Source organism: Podarcis gaigeae, assembly GCF_964106915.1.
Source record: "Podarcis gaigeae genome assembly, chromosome: 14".
Classification (NCBI taxonomy): Eukaryota; Metazoa; Chordata; class Lepidosauria; order Squamata; family Lacertidae; genus Podarcis; species Podarcis gaigeae.
Window position 1 is genome coordinate 53,599,763 of NC_139690.1, and position 25,461 is coordinate 53,625,223.

The 25,461-nt window shown below is 54.8% G+C and overlaps 3 protein-coding genes across 10 annotated transcripts in view; 1 reads left to right on the forward strand and 2 right to left on the reverse strand.

The window, feature by feature from the left end:
* The window catches only part of LOC310831319 (cytoglobin-1-like), a 108,672-nt gene extending 105,249 nt beyond the window's left edge, over positions 1-3,423 (reverse strand). The window contains exon 1 of the mRNA XM_083711882.1: positions 3,417-3,423. The gene's annotated coding sequence lies outside the window, so the exon portion shown is untranslated. The remainder of the gene's footprint in view (positions 1-3,416) is intronic.
* On the reverse strand, positions 2,611-12,781 carry FAM234A (family with sequence similarity 234 member A; the record flags this gene model as incomplete). Of its 2 annotated transcripts, none has more annotated exons than XM_083711569.1 (12): positions 2,611-3,690; positions 4,196-4,301; positions 4,864-5,022; positions 6,304-6,379; positions 6,817-6,957; positions 7,785-7,926; positions 8,070-8,202; positions 8,360-8,490; positions 10,884-11,063; positions 11,165-11,284; positions 11,362-11,649; positions 12,709-12,781. In XM_083711569.1, the coding sequence occupies 12 exons, from the start codon at positions 12,779-12,781 to the stop codon at positions 3,479-3,481; spliced, it is 1,761 nt and encodes a 586-aa protein (XP_083567695.1). In that variant the 3' UTR covers positions 2,611-3,478. The 2 variants fall into 2 exon arrangements, with proteins under 2 accessions (XP_083567695.1, XP_083567696.1); XM_083711570.1 differs by lacking the exon at positions 12,709-12,781 and adding an exon at positions 12,058-12,426.
* On the forward strand, positions 12,765-25,279 carry TRAP1 (TNF receptor associated protein 1). Of its 7 annotated transcripts, none has more exons than XR_014557771.1 (19): positions 12,765-12,981; positions 14,553-14,708; positions 14,837-14,919; positions 16,152-16,292; positions 16,721-16,792; positions 17,000-17,160; positions 17,504-17,613; positions 18,136-18,209; positions 18,899-19,054; positions 19,260-19,380; positions 19,496-19,565; positions 21,803-21,950; positions 22,165-22,350; positions 22,539-22,677; positions 22,931-23,013; positions 23,986-24,131; positions 24,356-24,428; positions 24,899-25,180; positions 25,233-25,279. XR_014557771.1 is itself a non-coding variant. In XM_083711503.1 (18 exons), exons 1-18 carry the CDS (start codon positions 12,780-12,782, stop codon positions 24,998-25,000), a joined length of 2,226 nt encoding a protein of 741 aa, XP_083567629.1. In that variant the 5' UTR covers positions 12,765-12,779; the 3' UTR covers positions 25,001-25,279. The 7 variants fall into 7 exon arrangements, 4 of the variants coding, with proteins under 4 accessions (XP_083567629.1, XP_083567630.1, XP_083567631.1 ...); XR_014557772.1 differs by having other exon boundaries at positions 12,818-12,997; XR_014557773.1 differs by having other exon boundaries at positions 12,846-12,997; positions 22,928-23,013.
* Positions 25,280-25,461: the final 182 nt, after the last annotated feature.

Sequence of the window (25,461 nt, forward strand, 5' to 3'; positions counted from 1 at the left end):
AGATGCCTGGCTTCAGGCAGCTGCAAGGAGTGAGGTGACCTGCCTAGACGGCCTGCAATGGGGGGGGAGCAGCGGATGAGACCCCCACAGTGCCATTCCTGCATTGTGGGGGCTGGGCTGGATGACCCTTGTGGGTGGGTGGGGGGTCCCTTCCAACTCCTCTTCTTCATAGAGTTTGTATACTGCCCTATCCCCGGGGGTCTCAGGGTGGTTCACAGAATAAAATCAAGATATAAAACCACAAAATACCTAATAAAACCAAAAACAACGCAACAGCCCACCCCCCACAAAAAGCAGATTTTAAAAGAGCATAGGATGTAAATCGGATCATCCGAAGGCCTGGCGCCTAAAGGTGTATAGTGAAGGCACCAGCTGAACTTCCCTGGGGAGAGCATTCCACAGACGGGGAGCCACTGCAGTGAAGGCCCCGTTCTCGTGTTGCCACCCTCTGGACTTCTCGAGGTGGTGGCAAAGAGGGAGGGCCTCAGAAGATGATCTCAGGGTCCGGGTAGGTTTATATGGAAAGAGGTGGTTCTTGAGATATTGCCGTCCTGAGTCGTTTAAGGCTTTATAGGTCAAAACCAGCACTTGGAATTGGACCCGGAAACTAATTGGTAGCCAGACCAGGATCAGTGTAAGATGCTGAAACCGTCTTGCTCCAGTGAGCAACCTGGCCTCTGAATTCTGCGCCAGCTGTCTTCAGAGGCAGCCCTACGTAGAATGCATTGCAGTACCCCAACCTTGAGGTTACCAACTCTACAATTCTAACACCCATGTAGCCCTTGGGGAAGATAATCAAAGAGCTCAGGGACCGGCCGTGTCCATCTGCTCCATGCCACCCCCCCTCAGCCCCAAATCCCCTGCGAGGATCTTTCCGCATTTCTGGGGCTTGGGAGGTATTTGCCATCTGCCCAGTAAGGAGATTAGTAGGGGCTGCAAAGCTCCGCTCTCCCATTGCATTTCCCCAGCAGAACCTGGAGAGCCTTAAAACCCCACTTGGCCCCATCTTTGAGTTGGGGGTTTCAGCCAAGTCCCTCTCTCATTCCCCTGGCAGGCCTGCGGCGCAAGAGGGCCGCTTTGCCCCCAACATTTCTGCCTGGCCCACCCGTCCTCACGCCTGGGGGAAAGTGGGGCAGGGCATCCTCTTAGCCTGGCACTGCTGCCGTTTCCCGCTTGCTAATCCCAGCCTGGCATGCTGCTTCCACTGCTGAACAGATGCCAGCAAAGCACTTTCGGAGCAGATTTGGGACGAGGGCTGGAAGTCAGCCAGGAGCTGCTCTGCCTGGACCCCCTCTGGCCTGCACAACAGGGACGTGGGGGGTTGTGTGTGCACATGTACAGCTGAGAGGGCGCAAGCTGAGCCCCTGGTGCCAGGGCCAAGACCTGCTTCTGCGGTTCCTGCTGTGGCTCTTTTTCTGGTGCCGCTGTGCTAATAATAATAATAATAATAATTTATTATTTATACCCTGCCCATCTGGCTGAGTTTCCCCAGCCACTCTGGGGCAGCTCCCAATCGAGTGTTAAAAACAATACAGCACTAAATCTTAAAAACTTCCCTCAACAAGGCTGCCTTCAGATGTCTTTTAAAGATAAGAGAGCTGCTTATTTCCTTCACATCTGAAGAGAGGGCGTACCACAGGGCAGGCGCCACCACCGAGAAGGCCCTCTGCCTGGTTCCCTATAGCTTCGCTTCTCGCAATGAGGGAACTGCCAGAAGACCCTCGGCACTGGACCTCAGCGTCTGGGCAGAACGATGGGGGTGGAGACACTCCTTCAGGTCTGCTGGGCTGAGGCTGTTTAGGGCTTTCAAGGCCAGCACCAACACTTTGAATTGTGCTCAGAAACGTACTGGGAGGCAATGCAGATCTCTCAGGACCGGTGTTATGTGGTCCTGGCGGCCGCTCCCAGTCACCAGTCTGGCTGCCGCATTCTGGGTTAATTGCAGTAGCCTTGAAGGAGGGACTCCTCCTCCAGCTCCTGCTCCCAGGGGGTGCAGCGTGGAAGAAAGTGCAGGAGCAGAGCGGCTGCTTGGCATGCAGAAGCCCTTTCCTGGCAGCCTCTCCCAGCTCTGGCTCCTTGCTCTGGCTCCTTGGACGACTCCTGCCTGGCAGCGTAGGCAGCAGCAGCCGTAGGGACCAACGGCCTCACTGAAAACCTGCACAGGGAAAAGTCTGCCGAAGCCCAGAGGTCCTCTTGCTTGCCTGAGCCCAGGAGGGGGCAAGGGCACGGCCGACCCAGGACTTAGCAAGACTGCCAAGACTCCCCCCTCTTGCGTCAGGAGATGCTTCCAGGTACCTAAGGGCTTCTTGGAGCGAAGGAGGGGGCTGCCCTGCCACACAGAGGTCTCCCTTTGAAAGCCCCACCCCCCAAACAGGAGTGGCATATAACCAGGTCACCGGATTCTCCTTGCCAGTCTGGAGGATTTGAATTTGGGCCTGGGGTGCAAGCGAGCCACGGGCTCTTCATGGGCAGGGGGAGAGGGTGTCGAGAGGAGGGGCCTCTGCCCATTGCGCCTCCTTCCTCCCCCCCAAGTGAATGCCACAGGTCTGGGGGCCCAGCTCATTTTGGCGACCGATTGCAGGAGCCCCAAGATAGAACGAAAACGGAGGCTGTGGACAAGGAACCAGGATTTATTGAAACCACAATAGCAGCAGTAGCAGCAGCGAGCTGGCCAAGTCCCCGCCTCCTCAGGCGCAAGAGGTGGCCCTGTGTGCGAAACCTCCACCACCAAAGCCCAAAGGAAAAACCTTCGAGAAATCCCCGAAGGCGGAAAAGCAGCCCCGTCGGCTCCAGTCCTGGCAGTTGGGGGTGGGCCGCCTGGGCAAAGGATGCTGTGGGGGGAGGGTTTTGGGCCCTTCCCCTAGCAAAGCAGCCAACCCCCTTCCTCCTCCCTGCGCCAAGTGGGGCCTGAAGCCAAGGCCAGCAGGGTGGCAAGGCTGGGGAAGGGGGAGCAAGGGAGAGCCCCCCCACTCCCCCAGGCTGCTGCCCCTGAGTGCTGCAGGCCAGGGTCCCACTGAGCAATCAAGGCCCCCATCCCCAAACGACTCCCTGGTTCCCTGCTGGCTCCCAGCCGGTGGAGGCAGCAGTGAGAGGGAGGGAGGAGGAGCTGGGCAGCCAAGGGAGTGGGGGCTGCAGACATCAACCCCAGTGAGGTGCGGGGTGCTGAGCCCTCTCCTCCCCCCAGGAGAGTCCATTGGTCGGGGAGCCTTCCAGTGCCAGACAAGGGGCCACATGCTTGCTTGCCCCCCAATCCAGGCCTCCACAAAGACAGAGAGAGGGAGCCTTTGCGGCAGGAATCCCCCAGGGAAAGGGCCCTGGGTGCGGGCGAGGAGCCGCCTCTGCCCCCTCCCGCCATGCCAGCCCTGCCCATCGTCAGCCTCGCGGTGGCTCTTCTCTGCCTTCTGGCGCTGCGGGAAGCCTCTGCCGGCCTCGGGTCCTCCGGGGTCGTCCTCTCCCTGCACCCCAGCCTTGCCGGCGCTCACTGGGGGCTGCGGTACCTCATCCTGAGGAAGCGCTCGCGGACGCTCTGCTCGCTGTTCTGCGCCACCTGGTTGAGCCAGATCACGTGGCTGCCGGCGATGGCCTCCTTCAGCTTCCACTTCGACAGCGTCACTTGCCCGGGGGCCTGCCCTACCTGGGGCCCCGTCAGGAGCACATAGCAGGCGTGGCGGCTCCGCTCAAAGAGCACCCCTGGAAGTGAAAGAGGGTGAAGGATTGGGGGGTAGGCAGCAGCAGCAGCCTCCTCCTCCTCCTCGCAGCCGCCCAGCCAGCATGGGGAGGCCCCTGACTGTCAGGAGTGTGTGCAGGAGCCAGGCCTTGTGACCAACAGGACTTTGCAGGACTGGGGCCTACCTAAGTTTGTTCTGGAGAGGCAAGGCGCGGCCTCACAGGTGGGGCAGATTGGTATCTCATTGCACCTGGTGGCAAGAGCTGGGAAGGGTTATAAGGTCAGCATTTCCCTTCGGCTCTTTGCCACAGCAACTCATTTTCTGCTTTGCTGCTTTTGGCTTCTTGCTTCCTGATCCTTGAACCTTGGCCTCTTGACTCCTTGCTTCCTGACCCCCAGACCCTTGACTTCCTGACTCCTGGCTTCTGGACCCCCGTTCCTGCTCCCACCCCGCCATCTTGCCCCCGGTCCTGACGTCCCCTGCCGGGACTTTGATTGCCCGTGAACTGGACCGTGACACCGACTTACCCTCAAAGGCCACGATGTGCTCTGTGACGTTGCTCGTCTCCAGGAGGACATTGGGCAAGGCGGGGTGGAACATGTAGAGTTGCTGCTGGGCGCCGTCCCAGGACCCCTGGCACCAAGAGAGAAGAGAGCTGCAGGCAAGGGCAAACTGCGCAGAGCAGGCCCCACCAGCAAGACCCCCCCCCCATAACACACGGAGGCAGCGCATTCCCTGCATGAAATGTGCGCTGGTGAGGTTGTGGCAATTAGGGAAGGCGATTCTGTTATGCGGTGGCAGAGGAGAGGGGCAGGGGCACCGGGGCAACTCTGTGCCAGTGTGACTGTCGCCCCGGGCACACAAAGCCAGACATGTGGGAAGGCTGGTGTTCTCCTTTTGGGGTTCAGAGGCCTTTCATGGAATTGCAGTGGAGTTGGGAGGGAGCACAAAGGTCGTTAGTCCAACCGCATGCAAAGTCCACACTCTTGCCCAACGTGGGGCTCAAACCGACGACCATGGGGTTAAGAGTCTCATGCTCTACCAACTGAGCTAGAGATTCCTAAAGGCAAATTCCATTCAGCTACCACCCCCCCCCCCCGTCCAAAGCCAGCTGGCAGAAGGAACAGTTTCTTTGCATTTGGGGGTGGGGGCCTTTGCATTCCCTTCCTGCTACAGCATGCCACCCTCCGCTTACCGTTCCGTTTGCGTCCCTCTGATACAGGCCCCAGAAGAGGAAGACCGATCTGCGGTCGAAGGTGGACAGGGTGGCCGGCCGGGGGCTGTCGGCGCCTGAGAGCAGCTGCAGGCTGGCCTCCCACTCGATGTCGCCGGAGGTGCCTTCCATGAGCATGACCTGCGGAGAAGAGGCCTGCCTTAGAGGGTGCTGCCTTCTCAGGTCCTCAGCGCTCTTCTCCACAGCCCCTGCCCCCAAGGAGCCCCTCTGGGCGCTTCTGCCACGGGGTGCTGGGCGAGGCAAAGGCTCTCAGCACCCAGAAGCTGCTCCATGGCAGGCCAGGACCAAGCCTGACCATCACACCTATAAAATGCGTAACTTCGGATCTGATTAAGCGGACCCTCCTTCACCAGATTTTCTCATCTTTAATAATAATAATAATAATAATATATAATAATAATTTATTATTTATACCCCGCCCATCTGGCTGGGTTTCCAGCCACCAAAGTCCTGAGGGTGGGAGGTGGCATTTTTGAGGGGGGTGACACTCTCTCTGAAGGAGCAGGGTACGCACCTTGGGGTCCTCCTGGGTGCACTGCTGTCGCTTGGGGCCTCCTTCAGCTTTGGCTGGTGGCCCAGCCGGGCCCCCACCTGCACTGGAAGAGCCTAACCTCTGTCATCTGTCCTCCTGTAACCTCCAGGTTAGGTTACTGCAATGCAGCACACCTGCGACTGCCTCTGAAGATGCTTTGGAAACTTCAGCTGGTGCAGAATTCAGTGGCCACGATGCTCAGCAGGGCAAGGCGGTCTGAGCATGTATTGCCAACTCTGGCCCAACTGCCCTGGCTGCCAATCAGTTTTGGGCCCCAATTCCAAGTACTGGTTTAAAAGCCTTCAATACCCCAAGGACTGCCTCTCCCCACATGAACTGACTGAGACCCTGCGACTGTCACCCGAGGCCCTTCTTTCTGTGCCCCACGCCCCTACTTCACAAGAGGTCTGGAGGGTGGCAACACAAGGACAGTCCTTTTTCGCGGTGTCTCAAGTTTGTGGGATGTTCTCCCCAGAAAGGCTTGCCTGGCGCCTGCTTCACATGTCTTTTGACACCAGGCAAAAACATTCCTCTATGGCCTTTTTAATGCGGCAGGGTCCCAGGGGGTCAAAGGCATTGTTCTCACTTGATATTGTGCTGTGCATTTTTATGATGATTTTCTTGTTTATGCCCTGCCCACCTGGCTGGTTTCCCCAGCCACTCTGGGCAGCTTCCAGCAAAATATAAAAAATAATAAAATGCCAGACATTAAAAACTTTCCTGATCAGGGCTGCTCTTTTTTCCCCTGTAAACCACCCTGTGATCCTCAGATGAAGGCGGCATTTGAATTTAATTGATAAAAGAAACGGATCATAAAACACTGCCTTTGCTGCAAGGGACTCCGTGTGGCTGTGGGCCTTTCAACAAACCTTCTTCCTGGAAGAGTCTCTGCTCATAACGATAACGTCGACCTCGTCCGGCCTGTAGGCTCCAAGCACAGGCTCGCTGCAAGAGGGAGACGAGAAGGGGCTGAACAAGCCGTTCCCAGCAGCCCTGACTGGCACACCGGACCTCTCCCTCCTCCACCCCATCCTTCCAGGAAAGGGGGATGAGATTGTTGGTTAAAGAGGGAAGCGGAGAAAGGGATTTATCTCCAGAAAGCTGTGGGGAAGCCCCGCTCCCTTCCCAGTTGCACAAGCCCTTCTCTTCCCTTGGGCATTCTGCCTGCACTCAGGAGCACCGTTGGCGAATTCCTCTGTTCTGCGAAGCCCACCTGTAATTAATTGCTCAGAGCCTCACGCATGGCAAAACCACTGGCCGGCCCTCCTTGAGAAGGGAAAAGTCACAGCTCAGGCCATTCTCCCTGCACCTCTTAGGATGAGGCACAAGCCAGAGTCGGACCCTGCAGGTCATGGTTGTTGGCAGAAGCTGGCACCCCTTACCTTATGATGTGGGGTGTCTCTGTGACCCACATCGAGCCCAAGCGCTGCCCGTCCACCAGCTCAAGCATGTTCGATCTTGAAACCAGAAAATCGGCGCTCGAAGACACAGGCATCTTTGTCAGGTAGCGGATTTCTCCAGTGCTAAACAGGGAGGGACCGAAAGCGTTGGTCATTGCTCAGCTGGGCCTGCAGGGGGCGCTTGTGCCAGCTGACACCAATGAGGGCAAGAGGAGGCTGGCGGGGGGGGGGGAGACCACATTGCCCTCCTGACCCTCTTCTGACAAAGGGAAAGAAGCACCTTCTTCTCTGTAGAACTTACAACAACCATGTGAGGTGGGCCAGTATTTCTGTATTACAGGTGGAGGCTTCCCAGTGCTTTTTTTTTCTGGGGGTACACATACCCCTAAATATTTTGTGAATCTAACGGGGGAAGAAACTAATTTTTATTTTAAAAAATTAGTTTCTTCTCTAGCCTGGTGAATCGTCAGTTCTGCTGCTCCCTCCGATGGCAGCCTCATTTTCTGTCATAGTGTTTCCTGAGTCTCAGATGGAAGCGGGTGTTTAATGTGTGAAGTAGGAGTTGGAATCTAGCACAGTGATTGGTCCATTTTGTTGTTGCCACCTCTGATGGCGGCTTTCTTTCCCGCTGTAATGCATGTTCTTTGTACTTTTGTCCATTAACCGTGTTTATTTTTCTTGGTTTGAACTTGAGTCAAAATGAGAGTACCCCTGAACATTTTCTAAGAAAAAAAGCACTGGGGCTTCCTAATACAAGATCACCAACTGAACTGGCGACTTTTTGGCTCACAGCAACACTACCTCTCTCTCTCAACCCCACTTGCTGCTCTCAGACGTGGCCCTTCTTCCCCAGTTCCCACCCGGCTTGCTCTGAACGCTACGCATTCTCCCCAAGCCCCCCAAGGGCCAACCCCGCCTCCCGCCCCTGCTGGAAGCCCTACAAGCGCTACCTGAGCAAGGTGACTTGGCGCGTGGCGCTGTTGATCGCCGTCTCCCAGAGTGGATCTTCCGTCAGACCAGAGGTGCTGTGGGCAGGAGAGTTGAACGCCATCTGGCACAGCGCTTTCAGAGAGTAGGCGTAAAGGGCCTTTTCTGAGGGAGGAAGGGAGTCGGTGAGCCAAGCAGCAGTGTCTTCGCCAGACTCCAAAGCGCGTCTCTTCTCCAGAGAGGACCCCGCCCTCGGCAGGGACCCCTGGGCCAAGACGGGGCCTGTCTCCAGAGGGGGAAGGATTCACCTGTGTACAGCAGCACATAGGGGGAGCCCTTCGGAGTGACTTGCATGAGGTGGCCGACTCTTCCCGGGAGATGCAAGGTCCCAACGGATCCAATCTGGGTGCCATGTTTCCCTGAATAGAAGTGGGCTTGAATCTGCAGAAAAAGCGAAGGCCATGGGATTCTCACGCCCGGGGAGGAAGCTGAGCAATCCTGCCGCCACTGCCTGCTCAGTCCTAAAGAGGCTTGCATGGCAATGCTGAAGAAATGCCAAGTTTCCTCGCTATAGTTATCTATCGTTATTTAAGCTCACCTCCTCTCCCGTCCCAGCAAAGACCAAAAGGTCAGAAGTGCTGTCTCCGTTGACATCTGGGATCTTCAGCAATGGACTCAGCACTGTCGAATTAGGCCCGAGGTTGGCAGCCTCATTCCAGAGAGTCTGGCCTGAGGAATAAGCAGGAAGCAAGGGCCTCATGGGGTGAGGGGAGGAAGGAGACAAAGGACTGCAGGTCCCAGCATTTTGGGGGCCTTGGTCATGGAAGCCAACACGCACTCCTGGCCACGACTCTGCCTCTCCTTCCCTCTTGCCCACTTTCTGTTTTGGAACACAGAATATGGGCTAAAATAGAAATGATGATAATAATAATAATAATAATAATAATAATAATAATAATAATAATTTATTTATTTATGCCCCGCCCTTCCCGGTTCAGAAAACTGGGCTCAGGACGGCCAACAACAAATTTAAAACACTTAATTGATGCAACAAAAAACAGCATAAAAGACAGTATAAAACAATAAATTCAAAAATTCAAAAATCAGTTTAAGGGGAAAATCCATCAATAAACATTAGATGATCACCAGGGCTAGCTGGCTAAATTAGTCCTATTTGGGCCAGCAAGGAGAAGACAGGAGCTCCAATGCTCTCCTGGCTTTGGCATAAAGGTGGATGGCAGCGGAGCAGCCTCTGGCACCCAATCGCAGAGCGGAGCTCACGGAATTAGACTCAAGAGGCCACTTAGTCGCTGATCCCTCCTGGGGCTGATCCACCAGGCAGCTCTCTTGTCTGTCTGAGCAGAATGGAATCTCACTGTTGCTGCCCAGAGCAAAGCTGCGTCCAGCGTCCAGTTAACTTAGCGCCAGCCCACTTGCAGGATGCAGAGGTCAGTGGGATGGGTGCTCCTCACTCGATACGATACCTTTATTGTCATTGTCTCACGCAGAACAATGAAATTGAAAAATCTACATAAGACATTCAACCCCCCTAAAAACTCTGAAACCCCAATTACCGGTAAAATACAACATACTATAGAGACTCCTTATACTGCATTTAAAACCAGAATTGCATTTGGGTAGAAACTGTTTCTCAGGGGGCTAGTCCTGGTCTTTATAACCCTGTACCTTCTTCCGGGGTGCGCACTATCCTGCGCTATCTCTGCAGCTTTCTTATGGCACCTGGAAGCATAGATTTGATCTAAGGTGGGAAGAGTGCACCCAATTATTCTCTCCGCAGACTTTACAACCCTGGACAGCATTGTTTTTTCCCTGACCGTGCAGCTCCCAAACCACACACAGAGACCATAAGTTAGTACACTCTCCACAGAGCAATGGTAAAATGCCATCAACAGGTCCTTGGAGAGATTGTTTTTCCGGAGGATTCTCAGAAAATATAAGCTCTGCTGTGCTCTCTTCATCAGGTCTTTGCTGTTTTCTCCCCAGGTTAGGTCATCTCTCAACTCCATTCCCAGAAATCGAAACACCGAGACCTGTTCCACTCCTTCATGAGAATGGAGAAATGCACCCGGAAGACAAAAGGTATTGAGGAGCTAGTGACACAGAGCCCTTCCTGCCTCCTCTGTTCCTTCTCCCTCCCTCGCTCTTGTGTGTATAGCTTTTGCTTATGCTGTTTGACACAAAGGGGAGCAGACATGTTTTTCCTCTCTCCTGATGCTAAATAAAATGCCTGTAAACACGCTTTACACAGCCTCTCTCTGCCCTTCCGTTGCAAAGAGTTCTTATCTCTGCTGGCTTGCATGCCCAGATTCTGAAGCTCGGGTCGCAGTTACATGCTGATCCGGGGACCAGAGTTCGCCCGGCTGCCGGCCAGTGGGCTGGAGACAGCTGGGGGCCTGCCAATTGCCCCTGTTCCTTTGGACGCATCACAAAATAATGCTGGATACCTTATTTGATGTTGGACATTGTTTTGAGAAAGTGAGGCATTGGGAGGGGGTGGCTATCTATAAAATGGGACAGTTTGGGCAGAGTTTCTCTGAAGCTTGTGCACGGACTGATCAGCCGCAGGGCCCTGCAAACTGAGGCTACCTGGGGGAGTCGCTTCGCCGCTTCTTGAGGGTTGCCAAGTGGCAGATTGAAGTGCATGCTTGGTATGTATATACAGTGGTACCTTGGGTTACATACGCTTCAGGTTACAGACGCTTCAGGTTACAGGCTCCACTAACCCAGAAATAGTGCTTCAGGTTAAGAACTCTGCTTCAGGATGAGAACAGAAATCGTGCTCTGGCGGTGTGGCGGCAGCAGGAGGCCCCATTAGCTAAAGTGGTGCTTCAGGTTAAGAACAGTTTCAGGTTAAGAACGGACCTCTGGAACAAATTAAGCATTTAACCCGAGGTACCACTGTATTGCTTGCTGTTTTAGAATATATATTTTTTAATCTTCTCACTCGCTTGCGTATTTTGTATTGCTCATGAATCTCATTTGAAAGGAACCACCTTGCCTTTGGCAAGACAACCCCCCAACCCCCTCGTCGCACCAGGAAGGTTTCCTGCATGCCTCTTGCCGTGACGCTCTGGGCAAGGGGCTGCTGGACACCTGCCTACCTGTCTCCAAGTCGATGGCTGCCAGGATGTCCGGCTCCCCTACAATGAAGCAGGCTGGGGTGTGATCCTGCTCCCTGGAGCAGTCCATCAGCAGGAGCTCTTGGGCGACAGGCCTCTGCCAGAGCGTGCTGCCGTTGGTGCCTGAATGAGCGGCCAGGAAGGCACAGGGGGAGGCCAAGCCTGGAGGAAGAGGAGCAGCCCATTCAGCCCCGGTGGCCTCCTCCCCTCTCTCCCCCAAGGAGCAGTCTCTGCAGAGCCACTCAAGCCCCAGGAACCCTCACCTTGGCTGGCGCAAGAGCTGTTTGTGCTGTTGCTGCCGGCACTGGCAGCCTTGAAGGCAAAGAGGACATCCTGGACCCGGTCCTGGTTGACGTCCTGCATGGCCAGGAACGCGTAGGTAGCTGCAAAGAGGCCAAAATGGGGGGCTTCAGCGATGGGCCCCCAGGAGCGGCTGCGGCCCCTGCGCCCCCGCACTCACCTGTGTCCTCGTAAGTTCTGCTCCACATCCTTTGGGAAATGGGCCTCACGGGGCACGGGATGATAAAGGAGAAGGCAAACACCACCGTGAGGCATAGGAAGAGGGAGAGGAAGAAGGCCGCCGTGCGCCATCGCGAGAGCCGCTTGAGCTTCTTGGGGGCTGCTTCCTTCCGGGTGCAGTTGGCCAGGCCCTCGGCACCTCTGCCCTCCTCGCTCTTCAGCGGGTGGATCTCGGTGTCCAGCTCTTTGCGCTCCATCCCAGCTGGCTCTGGGGGAAGGAGCTCGGATCCTGCCACACAGAAGGGAGCCTGGATCAGGCCAAACACATGCCGCCCTGGCCCAGACCCACAGCGGCCAACCCAACGCCTGTGGGGAACCTTGCCCAGAAAACAGCATTCAGAGCGGTGCTTTCATTGCTACAGTTTGTGGGGTCTGTACAGAATTCATTTGTGCACCGTTGTTTTTTAATTAATTAATAATTAATATAATTAATAATTATAATTAACATAATTAATATTATACTATCTATCTATCTATCTATATATATATAATATTTATATTAGATAGATAGATAATTTATTACGGTCAAAGACCAGCTTGCACAACACAAATAAAAACAGCATTCATAAAGATAAAATATACAACCAGAGCAGACTGCAGCAAAACCTCAGGAGTTGAAATTGAGCTATATACATACACCTGTACAACCACACGGGCTGCCATAGAAATGGACCCTGAGGCACCCCAAAGGGCAACTTCGGCATTTCCCTAGTGAGCTATTATATTCCAGAGGATGAGCTGTGCCTACAAATTATGTATTTATATTTAATATAATTAATAATATAATTAATAATTATAGTCGTCATAAGGGCTGAAATAGTTAATGATAGTCATCACGGCAACATTAGTAAAAATGCTAACATGCTCTCTGCTGGTCGAGGCGGCTCAGAGTGACGCCCCGCCTTCTCCTCCAGGACGGGGCCCAACCCTCCTCTGCCGCCGACGGAGGCCCCGGATCGGGACCGCGGAGGCCCCGGGGGCGTCCCGGGCCGGGAGTGTCGCGCCCGGAGGAGGCGGGTGGGGAATTCTTCCGCCTCCGCCCCCCCAGCCCTGCAGCCTTCGGACTACGACTCCCATGATCCCCCTGCGGGGCCGCCCTGCCGGGGCTGCTGGGAGTTGTAGTCCGGAGCGGAAGGCGAAAGGGGCGCCCAGGCGGAGCCGGGCCCGGAGCCCCTCGCCAGCCCCGTCGGCGCCCTCCCTCCGCCTCCACGCCCGGGGGTCCTTCCAGCGCCCCTGCCCCGCTCCGGGCGGCGCTCTGCACATGCACAGGGGCGCCCTCGCGGCCTACCTCGGGGGCGCAGGCGCTCCTTCCGACCGGTCCGGCCGAGGGGCGGGGCCTGGCGAGCGCCGGAAGAGCGCATGCGCCAAGCGCCGCCTCGCCCGGCGAGGTGCACCGACGTCACGGGAGCGCCGGCTACGTCTCGCGTGACGCTATTCCCGCGCCGGAAGTCGGGTCGGCGTGCGGGGAGTGGCGATGGCGAGGCTGGAGGTGCTGCGCGGCGGGCGATGCCTCCTCCGCCTCCTGGTCCGCCCGGGAGCCGCGGCGGCGGCGGCGGCGGCGGCGGCGGCGGGAGCAGGTGAGGGAGGCCGGGCCCTGGCGAGGCCCCGGGAAGAGGCGGCGGCGGCTGCTTCCCTGGGCGCCGAGTGACCCTGGCGACCCCGCAGGCCGCGCCATGCCCGTCCCCGCCGCCGATCTGGCCCGGGAAGCCCCGGGGGCGGCGTCACAAGAAAAAGACGTCTAATTCAGGGGATGCCAACGGTTTTTTGGCCATGCCCCGCCTAAGCACCTCTCAATTCCTGATCCCCGTCTAATTATTATTCTTCTCCTTATTATTCAAGAAGTGAACTCCTGTTTACGTGGAGGAAGCCTAAAAGGCCATTCACTGTTAATACAGTGGTACCTCGGGTTACAGACGCTTCAGGTTACTCACTCCGCTAACCCAGAAATAGTACCGCGGGTCAAGAACTTTGCTTCAGGATGAGAACAGAAATCGTGCAGCGGCAGCGGGAGGCCCCATTAGCTAAAGTGGTACCTCAGGTTAAGAACAGTTTCAGGTTAAGAATGGATCTCCGGAATGAATTAAGTTCTTAACCCGAGGTACCACTTGAATTGCCACCCTTAAAAATCAATTCTCTGCCGTGGGGTGTGTACCCCATGTTGGGAACCACAGTTCAAATTCTCCTATGGGGTACTTAGAGCCCCGTCTACAGAAAGCAGAGGCCAACCAGCGTATATTGAGAATCAAAGCAGCTAGTAAGCCTGATCTTCATTAACAGAGAATAAACTGTTGCAACAGAGTTCCCTCCCTCCTTGCAAGGAGACGAGAGACTCAGAACAATGGTGCACAGGCCTCTATAAAGACTTTTGAAATTGCCCACCCTGTAGTCCAAGACCACCCCCAAAACATCATACATACATCACAGAAGGAGGCGGTCTGCAGCAGAAATTTGAGAGTGTTGCTTCTCTCCTGTCTGCCAGGATACCTGATAATGCCTTACTTCATTGCATTTTCTGGGCAGTCTAGCCATTCTTTCGTGATGGTAAATACTCAGTTCCTGAATCTCCTACACGTATTGATAGTGTGCTCAGCTTAACAGATACTTGCCAGACTGTATGTGCAGGGAGGTGTAAGCCCCTACAGTCCAAAGACCATTGGAAAGTTGCTCCCATTTCCTTCCTCCTTGCAGAGAAATATTTGAGGTCAATTTGGGAGAGTCAAAATGGCTTCAGGATTGCTCTCCAGTGCCATTTCAGACATGTCATCCACCTTTTATTCGACCGTCAGTCAGAAAAAAGTACATTTGTCAATACACAGTTAAACATCCAGGAAGATTTTGGAGCTTGGCCAACACTAAAATGGGCTAAACAGATAGCCCCATATCAATATAGTCAATTATAGTCTTACGGCGCTTAAAAGCTAAAAAAAGAAATTTGGCCACCAAGGAAGGTATAGCTCTAATGATTTCAGACATGTAGAGTATATACTTACGTATGTGCATTTGCCTTGTACATTTATGAACATTTATTCTATATTGGAGACCTTAGAATTCTTATAACAGCAGGTAGCATCCACTAAAGCTCCGCGTTCAGAAGGGTCCCTGGCCCACCACCCAATGCTTCTTCCGTTTCAGGTCCAAGGGCCGTACTCCTGCCCCGACCGGCCCCTCCGCTGCTGCCTCCAGGGCTGAGCTGGGCTTCCAGGAAGAGTTACAGCTCGCAAGCTGCCCAGAGTGACGAGGAGGCCCCTCCGCTGCATCGACTGACCAGCAACCCCGAGGCAGTCCCAGGTCAGACTCCCCCTCCCCTGGAGTCAAGCCACGCTCTTTCCTGGGCCCTGCTGTGGGAGGCAAAGGGGCAGCCCTTTGCCGAGAACAACAGCAGCAGCCCTTTCCTCTCCCTTCTCTCCATCTTGCAGGTTCTGCCTCCAGGCACGAGTTTCAAGCAGAGACCAAGGAGCTGCTGGATATCGTGGCCCGCTCTCTCTACTCGGAGAAGGAGGTAGGCTGGCCGCTCCTGCCCTGGTGCATCCCAAGGGTCCTTTTGCAGGGCAGAGCCAGCGCCTGCCACTGCCCATGCCTGCTGCGCTGGCTTGACCCTAACTCCTTGTTGGGGGATCCTGAGCCCTGGTAGTGGCTGCTGCCTTAATTTGAAGCAACTTTCCAAATGCAGACATTTGGAGGCTTCACTGCGCCTCTTCTGCAGTGGGTTGGTTAGTTTCCCCAGGTTAGTGGAAAGCAGGTGCGCTGCGTTACAGACTCAGCCCTCCTCTCACCTCAGTTGGGAAGCAGTTCTTGTACCTCTTAGGGAATTTGGCTGATGTAGCACCTTGCCCAACATGTCTTTCCTCAAAGCTGCACACTCCACAGTCCGTGGAGCTTCCCTGGGAACTGCAAGGACCAGAACAGGCTCCCAGGAAAGGGAGTGAGTTGAAGGGCTTGAGGAGTCAGATCAGACTGGGGCGGCAGTGCAGTCTGCTTGCAAATCCAGGGTAGCTCCAATAAAGTTTGCATGTTGGTGACACACTTTTTAGATGTGCATCATTTCATGACAGAGAAATTCAGTTTTGCTAGCAAACTGGAGGTTAAACTAACCCCTTTCCAGCTCTGGGATGAGTGTAGGGAGCATTCACGTGACATACCTGCTTCTTCTTCTTCTTCTTCTTTGGCGATCCCTCGTAGCTTGTCTTCCCTAAACACGGTTTTAACAATGAGTCCGTAAGTGACTGTGGAGGCCAATGCTGGATCCACACGTCCTTCCACAGTGGGGACATTGGATTCCGGGCAGGAGTTGATCACGGAGTGGATTTGCCAAGCTTGCCTTCCTCTTAGCTCATTTCTCCCTTGTGTCTTGAGTACGCGTGTCTTCAAAGCCCATGACACCTTTGATAAAGGCTGTTCTCCAGTTGGAGCACTCGCAGGCAAGGGTTTCCCAGTTGTTGGTGTTTATACTACATTTTTAAAGATTTGCCTTGAGACAGTCTTTAAACCTCTTTTGTTAACCACCAGCATTACTGCAGCTGACATACTAACATGTCACGATACACAGTTTGGAAAGCTCTTCTCTAGGGGATGCCTGCGGCTACAGTGTGTGGAGTCTCCCCTGCCTTTGGCTAGTGGGGGTGGAAGGCATGAGCTGCTTTCATCTGGGATGGGGCGCTGCTCCACACTCGAGAGCCGTTCCCCTGCTGTCTCTGTGGTGCCCGTTTGCATCAGCGTGGCCTCTCCCTGCAGGTGTTTATCCGAGAGCTGATCTCCAACTGCAGTGATGCTTTAGAAAAATTGCGCCACAAGCTGATGTCCAAAGGGGAGATCCTGCCAGAACTGGAAATCCACCTTGAGACAGACTCCAAACAAGGAACCATCACCATCCAGGTACTGCTGCCGAGTGGCTGACTTGCGCCAGAACTCCCCAGACTTCTCTAGTTGTTCCTACTCCTTGGCCAGGGCTGCCAAGGAAGGTTGCTGGACTGGAGAGATTTTGCTGCCTCTGCCCCAAGGGGGATTGGTGTGGGGATTCTGCCTAGCTTGAGACGTGGCCTTGGCCACAGCTACCCAATGAGCTTGGTGTCTGGTGGGATTTGGCCCTGACTTGACTTCTGACCTTGGCGCTGGACCCCAGAGACCAACCGTTTGGTGCTTTGCTCAGATCAGGGCTGATCTCTCATAAACAGCTAGAAACAATGCTGCTGTGAAATGCCTCTCTTGCCCGAGTCTGTGCAGATGGGGGAGCGTTGCCCTCCCTATCCCAAAGTGGGGGCCAGGACATGACACAGATCTCTTTGCCATTCTCTTCCCTGCAGGACACAGGCATCGGGATGACCCAGGAGGAGCTAATCTCTAATCTTGGGACCATCGCCAGGTCTGGCTCCAAGGTAACAGGGCAGGAGGGTTTGGGGCAGCGGGTGCAGGCTCGGGGGCGGGGTGCAGCTAGGCTTGCCACAGTTCCAGGGCGGAGCAATCCCTGAGGCTACAAGGAGAGGGGACTCTGGCACGTTGGTGACCCCCCTTTGAGTGGTTGGGAAGTAGCTAGACATCTGTCAGGGCAGCCTGGCTGCAAGCAAGGGGCTTTGTGTTCACAGGCCTTCCTGGAGACGCTGCGGAGCCAGGTGGAAGCCGGCAGCAGGATCATTGGCCAGTTTGGAGTGGGCTTCTACTCGGCCTTCATGGTGGCGGATCGGGTGGAAGTTTTCTCACAGTCAGCAGAGCCAGGCAGCCCAGGGCACTGCTGGCACTCGGATGGGTAAGCGGTGCTCCAGAGGGAGCTGGGCAAGACTGGGCGGCAGGCAGGAGGAGGGGTAGGGTGCGGGCAGAAATCTTGGATTTTTTAAAATTTAAATCGGATTTTTAAAATTTAAATTGGATTTTTAAAATAAAATGCTTTTGGAGGAAATATCTTTCTAAGGATAGTATTCTATTTAAGTTGCATTATAGTCCATACTAAAACTCAGTCTAGTGGTTTTTTTTTTTAAAAAAATTGTTTAACCACATCAGTTAACAAACATGGATATATATACTGTAACGTTATTGTTTTAGTTAAATAAGTTGTTCAAACTGTTATTAAGGAAATGGTTTTCTAATCCTAGTTCTGGGACATTTGAGATCTCGGAAGCCTCTGGAGTTCAACCAGGGACGAAAATAATTCTCCACCTCAAGGAAGACTGCAAGGAGTTCGCCAACGAGGAGCGCGTCAAAGGTGATTGCCCTGCGCTTGGTTGGGGTTCCCCAGGGTGGCTTGGTGGGGGTTGGCTTGGGGAGTGGGTGTCTGTGAGGGGGAGAAAGGCTTTGCACCTAGAAGATCCCAGTTTTGGTCTCTGGCAGCATCTCCTGTGAAGACCAGAACTCCAAAGAGCTGCCACCCAAAGCGGACAGTTAATGGCTCAAATTGGACCATTGGCATGGCATGGATTCGCTGTCACTGGCTTCTGGGCTTGTTAAGTGCCAGGTTGAGACGCGGGGGCTGGGGGGGGCTTTCTGATCCCTTCTGGCCCTCCATGAGCAACATACCTGTGGTGGACTTCAATGCACTCACGGTTCTGCCTTGCAGGATCCCCACAGCATCCAGCCTTGCCTTTCCTTTCCTAGTGGGCTGGTCCACCGTGTTTCTGGGCTCCCCTTGGGTGGGCGGGCCAGTGGGCACCTCTGGAGTTCGGGTGTCCCGGGCAGGGCTGTTGACCAAGGTTGATCATCAAACCCCTTCCTTCCTTCCTTCCGCTAGAGGTCATCACAAAGTACAGCAACTTCGTTGGCTACCCCCTCTTCCTCAATGGTCGACGTGTCAACGCCATGCAGGTAAGGCGGATGCAGACTTGCGCTGCTTGGGCCCCAAACATGCATAATAATAATAATAATAATAATAATAATGTTAAGTATACCCCGCCCTCCCCAGCCAAGACCGGGCTCAGGGCGGCTAACACCAGGTATAAAAACAATTGATTAAAATACAACTTAAAAACAAGATTAAAGTACAACATTAAAATGAAGCCTCACGGTCCTCTTCCGCCCTGCTCAGAACAAGGTGCTGGTCAGGAGGAGCCGGCTCTTAGGAAAAGCTCTGGGCCAGGAAGCCCTGCCTGGGATTTTGCCTTCGCCCTGGGCTTTGTGGGGGTCCTGTGCAAGTGGCTCTGAGGAGCAGCTCCTCATCTGGAGCACAGGGGCAAAATTTGCTCTCTCCTGTGAGTTGCCAGAAGGACAGTGGGGGATGCTTCTCAATGCCGGGTCCTCTTCCCATGGCCTTTTAATTTCAGAGTGGGGTAGTGGCTTGGAGAAGGATGCCAATGCCCTCCTAGTCCCACTCTTGGTCCGCTTTGGGGGCAGGAGAATTATTCTGGGCTCCCCTTTGCTTTTCTGCCTGGAGCCTCGGGGTGTTTTGGGCTCGCCTCTGGACCAAACTCCTTCTGGCAGCAATGGCATTGGCTGTCCCTTGTGCCCCCTGAATGCCTCAGCAGCCTCTGCCCCCTGTTCCCCCTTCCTCTGTGCAGGCCCTCTGGACCCTGGAGCCAAAGGACATTGGGGACTGGCAGCACAAGGAGTTCTACCGCTTCATTGCTCAGGCCTACGACGAGCCGCGCTACATCCTGCATTACAAGACAGACGCGCCTCTCAACATCCGCAGCATCTTCTACGTCCCGGAGGCGGTGAGGGCCCCCCCTCTGGGTATCCCCACTGCCTTCCAGAGGCACTGAGGGGTGGTCTGCAGGAGGAGGGGCAGCCCCACCCCAGGATGGAGGTTGAGCTGGGTCCCTCCCACCTGGCAGAACATCCGGTTTCAACCTGGGCAACCCAGTCAGATGGGTGGGGTAGAAAGAATAGCACCATTATTATGACTTCCTGTGCCTCTAGAAGCCCTCCATGTTTGACGTCAGCCGGGAGCTGGGCTCCAGCGTCGCTCTCTACAGCCGCAAGGTCCTCATCCTGACCAAAGCCGCAGACATCTTGCCGAAATGGCTCCGCTTCCTGAAAGGTAGCCACCCTCCCCTTTGCAGGTGCCCTGGGGCGGGCAGGGGGGTTGCTTCTGGGCCACAGCTCCCCCTTGCCCTCCCTGCCCCTGACGCTGCCCCTCCCTCTGTTTGGTGCAGGAGTCGTGGACAGCGAAGATCTCCCTCTGAACCTCAGCCGGGAGCTGCTCCAGGAGAGTGCACTCGTCAGGTGAGCTACCTGCGGGCCGTGTCCGTGTGTGTCTCTCCAGCCCTGGGGCTTTCCTGGAAGTAATCCAAGGGGGCGCGTGAGGCTCCGCTCACTGATCCGCCTTCCCCCAAGGCAGGCTGTTGGTCTGCCCTGCCCAGTGCCGGCTGCTCTGGCTGGCAGTGGCCCTCCAAGGTTCCCCTTGTTGGGATTCACAGAATGCTGTGTGAGATAGTAAGTCTGCAGGCTTGAGTTTGCTAGCTGATTCAACTGACTGATGCAATCAAGCCTGCAATACTTTCTATGCAAGTGCAGGGTCAGAAAGACTCGGCAGTAATGTGCTGTCAGTTGATTGGCTGTCATTGGTTTAAAAGGGAAACCTGTCCAGCAGTAAAGGTGGTGGTGTAGAGGAGTGTGGTCAGAGAGAGAGAGATAGAGAGATAGATAGAAAGGTCTTCCTATATAGCTCACAATAAATATACTGCACTGAAGAACCTGGAACTCTGAGCATTTCTGCTAAAGCGCCATGGAGAATTCATGACACCCCTTTCAATTTTTTTTGGGACAAAGTAATAATAAAAAATAAGAATAAACATGTGCACCCCACTACTGAGACCATTCCATTGTAACTATCCAACCTCCCAAAATTTCAACACCTCTTGCGATGGTTTGACCCCTTTCCGTTCTAATAGTACAAATTCTACAAACACCCTCCGTATCTCCTCAGAGTCATTTCTCCTGAGTATTCCCCATCTTGCCTTAATGGCACATGTTAATGTATCATTAATAGCTAAATCCCACACCTCTTTATACCATTCTGCTATTTTATATTCTGCTTGCCCCTTCCACTTCCTAGCTGTAATAACTTGCGCAGCTGTCAATAAATTTGTGAGCAAGTCCTTCATCGCCTGCAACCCTCCCAGCCCATCATCAATTGATAACAGGGCTACCTCTGGACTTTTGGTCAGCTTTAACCCAGGGATTTCTGTTGCCTCCTTAGACACCCTTTGCCAGAAAAATGGGGTCCCCCTTTCCTGGCTGCTCCTTTGGGCTGGGCCATGGCTCCTTCTCCTGCAGGTCTGCTCCCTTCTTGGTCACCAGGGGGCAGGGATTGGGGCCCTCCCGGTGTTGCTGCGACCCCTGCTCCCATCAGCCCCGGCACCTGTTGTGGCTAATGCCAGGAATTGGGGTCCCAGCAGGCAGAGGTGTGATTGGTCACATGTCATTTTCAACAGTAATTAAACTTTTACATCTTATTCAAATTTTTTTTTACTTCCATCAGTCCTGTCTGAAAATTTTCCAAGCTAATCTTTTAGTGTCAGGGAACTGCCATCGGAGCCAGAGGGAGAGGGAGGGCTCCAGAGTGGTTTCGGAGAGCATCCCGGGAGGGAGAGAAGCAGCCCATCTTCTGGGGAAGGAATTCAGCGTAGCACCAGTGGAGAAGGGGGGCAGATGGGGGAATCGGCGAGGTGGCTCCATGACTCCTCGCCGGAGACCAGCGGGGAGAGCACGGGTCCTCCGCTGCCCACACCCTCCCTGCGCAGAAGGCTTCCGCGCAGGGAGAGTAGGCGGCGACTAGGCATCAAAGAGCTTCTTTGCTGGAAGAAGTTCAAGAAACTCCCACTGACGGATTCTCCCAGCGATTGAGACAGCCATGGGTGAGTGGCTGTCCGGACAGAAAGGGTTCACCCAGGTAACCCAGCCAGGTGTGGCGTCGATTTACGCACGAGCAACCCCTAGAACCATTACACTTAGTATGCATTTCTTATTTTCCTTCTTACATTTCAAACTCATAACCAATATCTCGTATCTTTTTCTGCTTTGTAACACTTTGTATATTTCTCCTTACAAAACTTATTGTAGTCCTACTAGCCTGATTTTTTGGTTACAATTGCTCTTCAAATAGTTCATATACTTCTTCCAATCTTCTGTGAATCTCTGGTCCCGCAGGTTTTGAATCCTTCCTGTCATTTTGTCCAGTTTTGCATAGTCCATTAATTTCGCCTGCCGTTCTTCTTTTGTCGAAATTTCTTCAGAGCAATGTTGACTTCACTTAGATTGCACATGGCACCTAGGCAAATCTTTTGGTGAAGGGGGGAAAGAATAGAAACCCTCCTCCCGGCCAGAGGTGCTTCAGCCCATCACTGTCTGCAGTCTTTCCTCTGCTCTCTCTCCTGCCCCTCTTTTAATCTTTGGGGCTTCCAGGCACTTACCTCCCCATCCCCACCCCCGTCTCCCTGATGTTGGGACTTGTCCTGCAGGAAGCTCCGGGGAGTTTTGCAGCAGAGGCTGATCAAGTTCTTCATGGAGCAGAGCAAGAAGGACCCCGAGAAGTACGCCAAGTTCTTTGAGGACTACGGGCTCTTCATGCGCGAGGGGATTGTCACCATCGCCGAGCAGGATGTCAAGGTGTGTTGAGGGACAGCTGAGGGGCGAGGTTTATTCTTGCCAAGTATCCAGAGGGAGGTGGGAAACCGGCTGTGATGCCACCTACTTCATTTATTTCATAAAATTTGATTGTAAAACCCACCCTCAAAGCGGTTTACCTGGGCAGCGGATGCCCTAGTGAGGGGTGAGGGGTCTGCCTCCTTTGTCCTCTGACTGACGGGACTCTCCTTCGCAGGAAGACATAGCTAAGCTGCTTCGCTACGAGTCCTCAGCATTGCCCGCTGGCCAGCTGACCAGCCTCTCGGACTATGCTGGCCGCATGCAGGCCGGCAGCCGGAACATCTACTACCTGTGTTCTCCCAACCGCCACCTGGCTGAGCACTCGCCCTACTACGAAGCCATGAAGAAGAAGGACGTGGAGGTGAGCAGGAGAGCAAGGGGGGGGGGCTGGGAAGCAAAGCCCCAGCCGGGGCCTGTGGGAGCCCCTTTCCCAGCAAGTGCTTTGGGGTTGGGCACCAGGAGCAGAGGAGGAAGCCCTGTGACCGGGGTGGTGGTGGTCATTCTCCCTTTCCTTGGAACTGAGGACACCCCCCCATTTGGCCTCCGCAGGTACTATTCTGCTACGAGCAGTTTGATGAACTGACCCTCCTGCACCTCCGGGAGTTTGACAAGAAGAAGCTGATGTCTGTGGAGACGGATATCGTCGTCGACCACTACAAGGAGGAGACGTTTGAGGAGAAGCACCCAGGTGGGCTTCTGCTGTGCGGTGGGAAGAGGGCGTGAGCCCTTTTCAAGCAGAGTTGGCTGCCTAGCTTGGAGGAGGTGGAGAATCACCCATCTTGGAGGGATGGGAATACCCCAGGAGGCGTCCCAGAGGCTGGCCTCTTGTCAGCACTACCCACCCTCTCAGGAAGGACTTTGTGGCTGTGACTGAGGGGTTTGTCTCCTCTTCCCCCACCCTGATCCACTCCCCTGTGTTTCTCCTCCTCCTCCTGCAGCAGAAGAGTCTCTGAGCTCCTCGGTTGCAGAGGAGCTCCTGGCCTGGATGAGGAATGCACTTGGCCCACGGGTTGCTGCCATCAAGGTGAGGGTCCAGGGCAGGGGGGCCGGCGGGTAAGTTATAATTACAATAATTTCATTATTTATACCCTGTCCATCTGGCTCGGTTTCCCCAGCCACTTTGGGTGGCTTACAGCACATGAAACATTGTAAAATCAGACACAAAACGTTTCTCGATACAGGGCTGCCTTCAGATGTTTCCTAAAAGTCATCTGATGGGAGGGCGTTCCACAGGGCGGGCGCCACCACCGAGAAGGCCCTCTGCCTGATTCCCTCTAACCTCACTTCTAGCAGGGAGGGAACCGCCAGAAGGCCCTCGGAGCTGGACCTCAGTGTCCGGGCTGAATGATGGGGGTGGAGATGCTCCTTCAGGTCTGGGCCGAGGCCGTTTAGGGCTTTCAAGGCCAGCACCAACACTTTGAATTGTGCTCGGAAACATACTGGGAGCCTATGTAGGTCTTTCAGGACCGATGTATATGGTCTCGGTGGCCGCTCCCAGTCACCAGTCTGGCTTCCGCATTCTGGATTAGTTGCAGTTTCTGGGTCACTTTCAAAGGTAGCCCCACGTAGAGCGCATGGCAGTAGTCCAAGCGGGAGTTAACCAGAGCATGCGCCACTCTGGCCTGAGTGGGAGGCCTGAGTTTGTACACAATCTAGGGAGAACACTTTGGCCACCTTGAGGGCTTGGGTCTCGGGAAGCCCCCTGGCTGGGCCTGGCAGGACTTTGGGCTTCAGTGAGGCCTTTCCAGGAACGGGCGTCCCCGGGAGCTGTTTCTGCAGCCACAGTGTGACCTGTCAGGATGGTGATGACTGTGTGAAGGGCTGAGAGCATAAATGACTGGAAAGGGCAGTTGTGATGGATCTGGGCAAACCCATGTACCGGCCTGCCATTTCCTCTCAGCAGCCGGGGGCTTGGCTTGCTTCCTGGGACCTGGTGGGGAGGCAGGAGGGGCTGCTAGCCTTGACCTCACCCCCCCTCCTTCCTGCTGCCCTACAGGTGACTCCCCGCCTGGAGATGCACCCGGCCATGATCACCGTGCTGGAGATGGGCGCTGCCCGCCACTTCCTCCGGATGCAGCAGCTGGCCAAGACCACCGAGGAGCGGGCTCAGATCCTTCAGCCCACGCTGGAGATCAATACTGGGTATTGGAGAACAGGCAGAGCTGGACCTGGGGGAGGAGGAATCCCTGAACATGATGCACTGAGGACTGCATCCTGCTTTCGGACGCCTCCCTTTGGACCTCAGCAAGGGCTCTCCTTGGGGAGGACAGAGGGGCTGGGCACAGGCGGAGAGGGGGCTTTGGGGAAGAAGCCCATGCGCTCTGCCTGCTGCAGCACTCAAACTGCCCCTTCGTCTTCCCTTCTAGGCACGCTCTGATCAAGAAGCTCAACCAGCTCCGCTCCAGCCAGCCAGATCTGGCCCTTATGCTGCTTGACCAGGTGAGCTAGCTTCTGCTTCCTCCTCAGGGGGGTGCATGGACTGCCAGCGTCTCGTCATGCCCTCGGGAGAGCAGTGGAAAGGAGTGGGGGAGGTGTCCAGTGCCTTTGCAATGTCTGGAGCCGAGACAGCTGGCACCTGCAGCCTCCACAAGCAGGGAACGGTGTAACCCCCTGGTACCCCCACGTGGATTCCCTGGGGCCTCTCTGAGAGCCTTTGGGGGGGGGGCAGAAGAATCATAGAATTATAGAGTTGGAAGGGCCAAGCGGATCATGTAGTCCAGCCCCCAGGAGAGCAGTTACTGAGGGAAATGCGCCCCTCCTGTCATGTTTTCCTTGCCTACTCCTGGCTGGCATTCAGAGCAGAATCCCATCTCTGTCGATTGGTGCTCCTGCCATACCCTGGGACACAGTAAGCCAAGGTAGCCCCCCCCTACCCTGACCCACTTCATTGTTTCTTCCTTCGCTGGCAGATTTACGACAACGCCATGATAGCAGCAGGCCTGAACGATGACCCGCGGCCGATGGTGAACCGGCTGAACGAGCTCCTTGCCAAAGCCCTGGAGAAGCACTGAGAGTTCTGCCTGGAGCTGAGCTGGGGCAGTCCTGCCTGTCTTCAGAGGGTGCTTGGCCTGGCTTGCCTGCTCTTTTGGCAAGCTCTTGGCCTGGGCTCCCACATCCGGATCTTGGCCCGTTGGAAAGAGCAGAGGGGCCAGAGTGGAGCCACCTGGAGCCATGGTCCTTTATTTCAAAACGTGTGTTTGCACAGCTGGCTGTCAGGGTGTGTGTTTCTGGACTTGCCTGCAGGCTGCGTGTGTTGGCAGTACCTCTAAGTAAAGACTTTTAAACCCCCAGTTCTGAAATGTATCGCCCTGCTTTTATTCTGAGCCTGTCTTCGAGTGTGTGGTTCTTGGATCCCTTCTACCATGCGCATGGGAAGAGAGTGGCTCCGCACTGTTCACAAAATGCACTGGCAATTAGGACCAAGTGCTTCTAAGCATGCTCAGAGCTCCCCCCCCATGGCAGATGCAAGGAG